The sequence below is a fragment of the Teleopsis dalmanni genome, unplaced genomic scaffold, assembly GCF_002237135.1.
Source record: "Teleopsis dalmanni isolate 2A unplaced genomic scaffold, ASM223713v2 unscaffolded_contig_0153, whole genome shotgun sequence".
NCBI classification, from domain to species: domain Eukaryota; kingdom Metazoa; phylum Arthropoda; class Insecta; order Diptera; family Diopsidae; genus Teleopsis; species Teleopsis dalmanni.
Genome location: NW_024031535.1, coordinates 7,976 through 17,841, shown reverse-complemented (window position 1 = coordinate 17,841; position 9,866 = coordinate 7,976). Strand labels below are relative to the sequence as shown.

The 9,866-nt window shown below is 34.8% G+C and overlaps 2 protein-coding genes across 2 annotated transcripts; both read left to right on the top strand.

The window, feature by feature from the left end:
- Positions 1 to 1,134: 1,134 nt before the first annotated feature.
- LOC119663135 lies at positions 1,135 to 2,568 on the top strand. Its single transcript, XM_038072803.1, has one exon. The coding sequence runs from the start codon at positions 1,135 to 1,137 to the stop codon at positions 2,566 to 2,568; it is 1,434 nt and encodes a 477-aa protein (XP_037928731.1).
- Positions 2,569 to 7,430: 4,862 nt separating this feature from the next.
- Positions 7,431 to 8,864, top strand: LOC119663134. Its single transcript, XM_038072801.1, has one exon. It carries the CDS (start codon positions 7,431 to 7,433, stop codon positions 8,862 to 8,864), a length of 1,434 nt encoding a protein of 477 aa, XP_037928729.1.
- The last annotated feature ends 1,002 nt before the right edge of the window (positions 8,865 to 9,866 follow it).

Sequence of the window (9,866 nt, the reverse complement as noted above, 5' to 3'; positions counted from 1 at the left end):
TTCTCTGCTTATCCACTCATATGTTCTCTTACTTGTTAATATACATTTAGTTATTCTATGTGTTTGTTTATATATTCCTCTCATCCATCTACTTGCTTATCTTATTCATCCACTTAGTTTATCAATTTTATCCCTCCATTCATTTATTTATCCATTCATTTGCTCATTCTTTTCCTTGGTTTATTCTTTCTGTTTATTCATTCACTTATTATTTATTTATCTATTCATTCCTCTATTCACTATTTTATTCACTGTTGTGTTTTTATTATAGCCGCCGCTTTTTAATTCATCTCGTCATATCGGGCTCACATCTTACGGATTTCTATATCAGCAATTGTTATCTCCATGATGTCATCCAGACCCGCAATATCCACCGGTCCGCATCCATGTGTGGCTAACACAACACCCATCATTACCCCTTTATCAACCATATCAACCGTCCCATCAGGAACAGAAACGGATCCCAAACTCATGGCCTCATGCCCAAAGCCAGCAACAGACCCACAATCAAGACCACTCCTTGCCACAAAAAGCGTCACTAAAACTCCTGCTAAAATCGTTGCTAGAAAACATAATGTTGCCCAGGTCATAGCCAAGAATGTCATGGATACAGCCTCTTGTATAGTCTCTACGGTCCCCGTCACTACGACCTCTACCATCCCATCACGTCTGGCCCCCTCTGTCTCAGCATTTATGGGCAACTCTCTTCCGTCCCTGTCCCCACAGCTTTTCCCCACTGTACCCTCTCTTAATTACTTTCCAGCTCTTTACCCTTGTGCGATACCTGGGGATTTTATTAATCTCACTACAATCACTGTTCCGTTAGAGATGCGTATTTTGGTTAGTTTTGGTCCCAATTACTGTCCTGTTGCTCCGCCTACCATCTCCAATTACTACACAGCCCTGGCTCAGTATTACAAGTATCACACTGAATATCAAAATGATTTGGGACTTTATTGTAAGGCTTTGATGGATGACCATTATGTAAAATTCTTGGCTGCAATGCGTACTCATCGTGTTCCTTCACCTTACCATTCCATGCTTACGCATTTATTCAACGTTACTCATAAATTCCTTTAGGCTCGTAATGATTTATTGTTGGTCCAGTCTGACAAGTGCAAGGCCACTATATTAATGTATAGGGATTCTTACATTGGAAAAATTGATGACCTATTGCAGAGTTATATTAGTACTGGAGCTTGTTCAATATTCATCGGTGATCAGGACCAGCTTTCTCGCAAGATTCAGGCGCAGTACCGGAAGGTTGTTAATCCTTTGTGTCGTCTTCATGCTGCTAAACCTAATCTTTATCCCTCCTCTATAAATGCTAGCCTTAAGAAGTTATTATCATCCTCGCCAACCTTCCCTTATCTATATGGAACTATCAAGACCCATAAGCTTGACAATCCGGTCCGTCCGATTTGCAGTCCCATTCAATGGTACTCTCACCCCTTACACAAGCTATGTCAGTTTTTCTTATCTGCTGCTCTCCAGAGTAAGCTTTCGTGTCATAATCTGTCTAACATTAATAAGCTTACCGATCATTTACTACAATTGCAGCCTCGTCCAGGTTATGTATTAGTTACAATGGCAATACGAGAAATGTACCCAAGTACTCGCATCCCTCCTTTATGGGATTTACTGCAGTTTTTTATGGGTCAGGATTGGTTTAAAGCTGCTTGCCCTATCGATGTCAGTATGTTGCAATCTATATTAGATTTTATACTCCATAAGGCCAATTATTTCACATTCAATGGTGATTTGTATCAGCAACACGAAGGGTTACCACAAGGTGGAGGGGCCTCTGGCTTATTGGCCACCATATTTCTAGATGCTCAGATTGAACTTAATTATAATCCATTGTTCTTGTCCCATAGTGTTTTAGCTTGGTGGAAGTATATCGACGATGTGCTCCTCTACATGCCTTCTTTCTCTGTTTCTAGTTTTATGGATGCTTTTCCCCGTCTCATTGGATACGACGTAACTTATACTGTAGAAAAACCAGATCTCAAATATAGTGTTTACCCTTGTGTTGCTTATCTCGATCATCGTATTTTCCAATCCTCTCATGCTTTCTTAGTAAATGTCTATCATAAGTCCACCGAATCCATGCGTTTGACCCATTATACTTCACATACATCCATTAAAGTTAAGCAATCTGTACTCTCTACTCATTTGCGTCGTGTATTTTATCGCACTAGCGATACTTTCCTTTCCGTAGATCTTGCTGACTGTCTTGTTCGGTTCTATACCAACGGTTATCCTCAGTATCTTGTCCATTCTGAACTGGAAAAATTACTCACCAACTATAATGAGCCTTATGGTCAACCTTTGACTTCTTATCGCCGCTCTCTCATTTCTAAATTCCTCTATCCATATGGGTTACCAAATGGCCATATTTATCCTAGTCTCTTCAATCCTACTTCACAACCTAAACTGTATCGTCGCAGTATTGTCTTCAGCTGCGAGGATTTTGTCAAAATATTGCATCATGCTCTTCACAAAATAGATGGTAGTGTACCAACATTCTCTAAAGCTAAAAGTTTATTCTCTGCTTTACATATGTAATCTGCCTCCTATCATCTGCATTCATTGTTCCAAAAAAGATATGTTGCAGCGATCCAATGAATTCAAATAGTGCTCTTTTAGATCTTTTAATATTTTGTGGAAATAGATATTGATTCGTGTTCTTCATATTCTCAACTTGCCGTTTCATTGTGTCTAAAAGCCGATTACACTGCCCTTCAAAAGTTTGTAAATTTTCACAAGTCTTACTCATTGTGATTAAAATTCTATCTGCTTGTTTTATTGTGTCGAAAAATGAGTTTAAGTTAAAGTATACTACCATATTCCATGATGATGCAACTACGTCCACTGATCCGATGTGGTTGAATATAAAAATAAATGCGATGAATATGGTAAGAATATTAAGGAACTAAAGGAACAGGATGGGCGATATATGAGATTACAAAATGATCATATATCAATAAAAATTGATTTCGAACCGGAACTTCAAAAAATCGAAAAAAAAGAATCTGCAAAGAATAGTTTTCATGATAGCTTGAATTCTTGTAATGCATCAACAGGTAATCCCTCAAGTTCTTGTAAAGTCCCAAGGACAGGTGACAGACTTGCAAAAACAAATAAATTTTTACGGAAGTAGGATACAGGATGCAGAAACATATCTACAAATGACCAAAATGTACTTTTATATTAGTGAAGTACACTGATATAGCAATTTTGCTATATCCGGCTCGAAGGACCAAAATGTACTATTATATTATTGATCATAGCACTCTTGGTATATCCGGCTCGAAGGACCAAAATGTACTGATTATATTATTGAAGTACTTTGATTGAGTATTTTGTAGTTACTGATTTTATTTAAAACAATGTTGTGTTTTTATACAAAAATATCTTAAGACTAATTTCTACATCAAGGTTAAAATAATATGATTTTATTGGACTGTATTACATTTTGTTATTGTTTGTAAAAAAAAGTTTAAAAAAGGTTAAAAAAGGACGAAAGTCCCAACACTAGGGATTTTCCTTTTATTGTTTTTATGAATATATTTTATTTTAATAATTTAGATACGGATGCTCAAAAATGTTACTATTTATCTATATTTTTCCTTAGTACATTCCCTTAGTACATTCCTAAATCGTATCCGTATCGTGATTAAAAAATGCACGATATGCAAAGAAAATAAATATGATAGGCGTCCTGGTAATCAAGTTTTAAGTGCCACCCCAATGCCAACACATCCTGGCCATACTCTTCATATCGATATTTTTGCAACCAATAAAAAGAAGATCCTTACCGCAATCGGCAAATTTACAAAGTTCGCCGTTGTTAGGATGTTAGATGGCAAGAGTACTGAAAACATAAGAAACCCGCTGAGAGAAATTCTTTTTTATTTTTGAGTCCCAAAATCTGTTGTTTTCGATAACGAAAAATCTTTTAATTCGCAGTCAATCAGGTTCATGATGGAAAATGACTTAAAAATTAATATCTTCACCACCCCTCCTTACAGAAGTGAAGTAAATGGACAAGTAGAGAGATTCCATTCAACTCTTGCTGAAATCATGAGGTGCCTAAAACAGGAAGATTCAAGTAAAAATTTTACAGAACTGGTTGAGACTGCTGTGAACGAATATAACCACTCCATTCATTCGGTAACAAATAAAAGACCTGTCGATTTATTTTTTGGAAGAATATTAAATTTTGGACCAGAAGACTATGAAAAAAACCCGTTTAGCGAACTATGAAAGGCTATTGGATAAACAAAAAAAGATATGAAATATCATAATAAAAATAAGGAGGAAGCTAAAGACTACGAACCCGGACAGGAGATTCATGTAAAACAAAACAAAAGAATAGGGACTAAATTGGCTAAGCGTTTTAAGAAGGAAAAGGTGAAAGAAAATCACCACTCAACAGTTTTAACTGAATCTGGTAGGGTGGTGCACAAAAATCATATTAGATAAGAAGAAAAAAATTACTTATAATATTTAATAAAGCGCATAGCGCTGCCAAAGAACTGTGTTCTCTGCATACTAGACGAGGATTGAGCCAATCAATTCTTTGACTATTTTGACTACAATAAGGTTTCCCATACCGCGCACGGCTTGGTACACAAAACAATGTAATATTACCAAACAAAAGTTTGTTTTAATTTAAGCAATTTTCTTAGAACCAAAACCATTACCGTCCGCTCACTTATAAGCTATTTTTGTTTCTTACTCACATGTCTTATTTCTTAATCACATGTATTTAATAAATTAAACATTTTGCACACTTTTACAAAATTCGCAATTCCAACGACACATGCCAAAGAGCTGTGTAATGTTAATAATAACCATAATAATATAAATGGTAATCCATCAATATTTTATTTAACTTTTAATAAAGCGTATAGCGCTGCCAAAAGATAGAATATTGGTAATTGCTCTAATAATATAATGTAAATCTATTAATATTTTACTTAACTTATAATAAAGCGCATAGCGCTGCCAAAAGGTAAAATATTGATAGTTATTATAATAAAATAATAATTATTCTTTTCCTTATTAACTACGTAATTAGTTATTATAGAATGCACAGCGTGGTTTAAGAAAATATAAAATAATATAAAAATTTTAATAGTTGTCGTTTTTCAAGTTTTTCTGAGCCGATAGGTTATGAGAGAAGAGAAGAAGAAAGAAGAGTAACTGTGGTAAATTAATTTTAAGGAGTAAGAGTGAATGAATGAATGTAAGAATAAAGAAAACAATATTTAATTCCTTACTAAATAAAAAAATTGTAGTAAAAAATGTTATAATATAAAAATTTTTTATGGAAATTAAATTGGAAAAATTAATAATTAATAATTAATAAATTGTATTTTATGAATAAATTTAAGTAAGCTTGTAAAAGTTTTAAATGGAAAAAAAATTGTAAATTATTGAAATTAAATTTGAAAAAATTATAAGTTAAACAATAAATTAGTTATTTAACTTTGTAATTATATTTTATAAATAAATTTAAGTAAGCTTGTAAAAATTTTAAAATTGGAAAGAAAATTGTAAATTATCAAAATTAAGTTGAAAAAAATTATAAGATAAACAATAATTTAATTATCTAATATTATAATTATTTTTATGAACAATTGTTAATAAGTATTTAACTCAATAAAAAATGGTAGCTTTAAGTGGGAGTGTCGGGTTCCTTTTTGCGAGGTGGAGAGCGGATGCGGTGTGTGAAACTAGGTACAGGGGCCCAAACGAGGACGTTTGAAATTAGTAAGGGAGGAGTTAACTCCCGCGTACCCCGAAATCCGGCCCTGTGCTTAGTCTCATTAACGGAGCAATCATGCGATGTTGTTCGAACGCATGGTTGCTACCAAACGGGATTTCCATTTGTTTGTCTGGAAAAGTCCCGTTTGGCTTCGGTATCTCCTAACTTCGCAAAATTGCGCTCGGTCTCTCCTGCTTCAGCCTCTGAATAAGAAACACATGAAATTTTTGCTAAATTAATAAAAATAAATATTTAACTTATATATATTATGCATTATTATTTATCTGTTGTCTCATTTTTTATTATTATTATTTATACTGTATTTGTTCATTAATTTAATAACCTATTTTTCATTTCGTTTTATTTATTTTATTACTATCATTTTATTTTATTTTTATTTTTGTTTTTATTTATGTATGTATATATATACATATTTATTTCTTCATCCATTATTGTTTATCTGTTTCGCATTTATATATTATTATATATTGTATTTGTATATTAGTTCATTTATCCATTTTTCTCTGCTTATCCACTCATATGTTCTCTTACTTGTTAATATACATTTAGTTATTCTATGTGTTTGTTTATATATTCCTCTCATCCATCTACTTGCTTATCTTATTCATCCACTTAGTTTATCAATTTTATCCCTCCATTCATTTATTTATCCATTCATTTGCTCATTCTTTTCCTTGGTTTATTCTTTCTGTTTATTCATTCACTTATTATTTATTTATCTATTCATTCCTCTATTCACTATTTTATTCACTGTTGTGTTTTTATTATAGCCGCCGCTTTTTAATTCATCTCGTCATATCGGGCTCACATCTTACGGATTTCTATATCAGCAATTGTTATCTCCATGATGTCATCCAGACCCGCAATATCCGCCGGTCCGCATCCATGTGTGGCTAACACAACACCCATCATTACCCCTTTATCAACCATATCAACCGTCCCATCAGGAACAGAAACGGATCCCAAACTCATGGCCTCATGCCCAAAGCCAGCAACAGACCCACAATCAAGACCACTCCTTGCCACAAAAAGCGTCACTAAAACTCCTGCTAAAATCGTTGCTAGAAAACATAATGTTGCCCAGGTCATAGCCAAGAATGTCATGGATACAGCCTCTTGTATAGTCTCTACGGTCCCCGTCACTACGACCTCTACCATCCCATCACGTCTGGCCCCCTCTGTCTCAGCATTTATGGGCAACTCTCTTCCGTCCCTGTCCCCACAGCTTTTCCCCACTGTACCCTCTCTTAATTACTTTCCAGCTCTTTACCCTTGTGCGATACCTGGGGATTTTATTAATCTCACTATAATCACTGTTCCGTTAGAGATGCGTATTTTGGTTAGTTTTGGTCCCAATTACTGTCCTGTTGCTCCGCCTACCATCTCCAATTACTACACAGCCCTGGCTCAGTATTACAAGTATCACACTGAATATCAAAATGATTTGGGACTTTATTGTAAGGCTTTGATGGATGACCATTATGTAAAATTCTTGGCTGCAATGCGTACTCATCGTGTTCCTTCACCTTACCATTCCATGCTTACGCATTTATTCAACGTTACTCATAAATTCCTTTAGGCTCGTAATGATTTATTGTTGGTCCAGTCTGACAAGTGCAAGGCCACTATATTAATGTATAGGGATTCTTACATTGGAAAAATTGATGACCTATTGCAGAGTTATATTAGTACTGGAGCTTGTTCAATATTCATCGGTGATCAGGACCAGCTTTCTCGCAAGATTCAGGCGCAGTACCGGAAGGTTGTTAATCCTTTGTGTCGTCTTCATGCTGCTAAACCTAATCTTTATCCCTCCTCTATAAATGCTAGCCTTAAGAAGTTATTATCATCCTCGCCAACCTTCCCTTATCTATATGGAACTATCAAGACCCATAAGCTTGACAATCCGGTCCGTCCGATTTGCAGTCCCATTCAATGGTACTCTCACCCCTTACACAAGCTATGTCAGTTTTTCTTATCTGCTGCTCTCCAGAGTAAGCTTTCGTGTCATAATCTGTCTAACATTAATAAGCTTACCGATCATTTACTACAATTGCAGCCTCGTCCAGGTTATGTATTAGTTACAATGGCAATACGAGAAATGTACCCAAGTACTCGCATCCCTCCTTTATGGGATTTACTGCAGTTTTTTATGGGTCAGGATTGGTTTAAAGCTGCTTGCCCTATCGATGTCAGTATGTTGCAATCTATATTAGATTTTATACTCCATAAGGCCAATTATTTCACATTCAATGGTGATTTGTATCAGCAACACGAAGGGTTACCACAAGGTGGAGGGGCCTCTGGCTTATTGGCCACCATATTTCTAGATGCTCAGATTGAACTTAATTATAATCCATTGTTCTTGTCCCATAGTGTTTTAGCTTGGTGGAAGTATATCGACGATGTGCTCCTCTACATGCCTTCTTTCTCTGTTTCTAGTTTTATGGATGCTTTTCCCCGTCTCATTGGATACGACGTAACTTATACTGTAGAAAAACCAGATCTCAAATATAGTGTTTACCCTTGTGTTGCTTATCTCGATCATCGTATTTTCCAATCCTCTCATGCTTTCTTAGTAAATGTCTATCATAAGTCCACCGAATCCATGCGTTTGACCCATTATACTTCACATACATCCATTAAAGTTAAGCAATCTGTACTCTCTACTCATTTGCGTCGTGTATTTTATCGCACTAGCGATACTTTCCTTTCCGTAGATCTTGCTGACTGTCTTGTTCGGTTCTATACCAACGGTTATCCTCAGTATCTTGTCCATTCTGAACTGGAAAAATTACTCACCAACTATAATGAGCCTTATGGTCAACCTTTGACTTCTTATCGCCGCTCTCTCATTTCTAAATTCCTCTATCCATATGGGTTACCAAATGGCCATATTTATCCTAGTCTCTTCAATCCTACTTCACAACCTAAACTGTATCGTCGCAGTATTGTCTTCAGCTGCGAGGATTTTGTCAAAATATTGCATCATGCTCTTCACAAAATAGATGGTAGTGTACCAACATTCTCTAAAGCTAAAAGTTTATTCTCTGCTTTACATATGTAATCTGCCTCCTATCATCTGCATTCATTGTTCCAAAAAAGATATGTTGCAGCGATCCAATGAATTCAAATAGTGCTCTTTTAGATCTTTTAATATTTTGTGGAAATAGATATTGATTCGTGTTCTTCATATTCTCAACTTGCCGTTTCATTGTGTCTAAAAGCCGATTACACTGCCCTTCAAAAGTTTGTAAATTTTCACAAGTCTTACTCATTGTGATTAAAATTCTATCTGCTTGTTTTATTGTGTCGAAAAATGAGTTTAAGTTAAAGTATACTACCATATTCCATGATGATGCAACTACGTCCACTGATCCGATGTGGTTGAATATAAAAATAAATGCGATGAATATGGTAAGAATATTAAGGAACTAAAGGAACAGGATGGGCGATATATGAGATTACAAAATGATCATATATCAATAAAAATTGATTTCGAACCGGAACTTCAAAAAATCGAAAAAAAAGAATCTGCAAAGAATAGTTTTCATGATAGCTTGAATTCTTGTAATGCATCAACAGGTAATCCCTCAAGTTCTTGTAAAGTCCCAAGGACAGGTGACAGACTTGCAAAAACAAATAAATTTTTACGGAAGTAGGATACAGGATGCAGAAACATATCTACAAATGACCAAAATGTACTTTTATATTAGTGAAGTACACTGATATAGCAATTTTGCTATATCCGGCTCGAAGGACCAAAATGTACTATTATATTATTGATCATAGCACTCTTGGTATATCCGGCTCGAAGGACCAAAATGTACTGATTATATTATTGAAGTACTTTGATTGAGTATTTTGTAGTTACTGATTTTATTTAAAACAATGTTGTGTTTTTATACAAAAATATCTTAAGACTAATTTCTACATCAAGGTTAAAATAATATGATTTTATTGGACTGTATTACATTTTGTTATTGTTTGTAAAAAAAAGTTTAAAAAAGGTTAAAAAAGGACGAAAGTCCCAACACTAGGGATTTTCCTTTTATTGTTTTTATGAATA

What these genes read in the sequence shown, in the direction of transcription:
- LOC119663135 (XM_038072803.1), top strand. Translation starts at nt 1,135, where the DNA reads ATGTATAGGGATTCTTACATTGGAAAAATTGATGACCTATTGCAGAGT.
- LOC119663134 (XM_038072801.1), top strand. Translation starts at nt 7,431, where the DNA reads ATGTATAGGGATTCTTACATTGGAAAAATTGATGACCTATTGCAGAGT.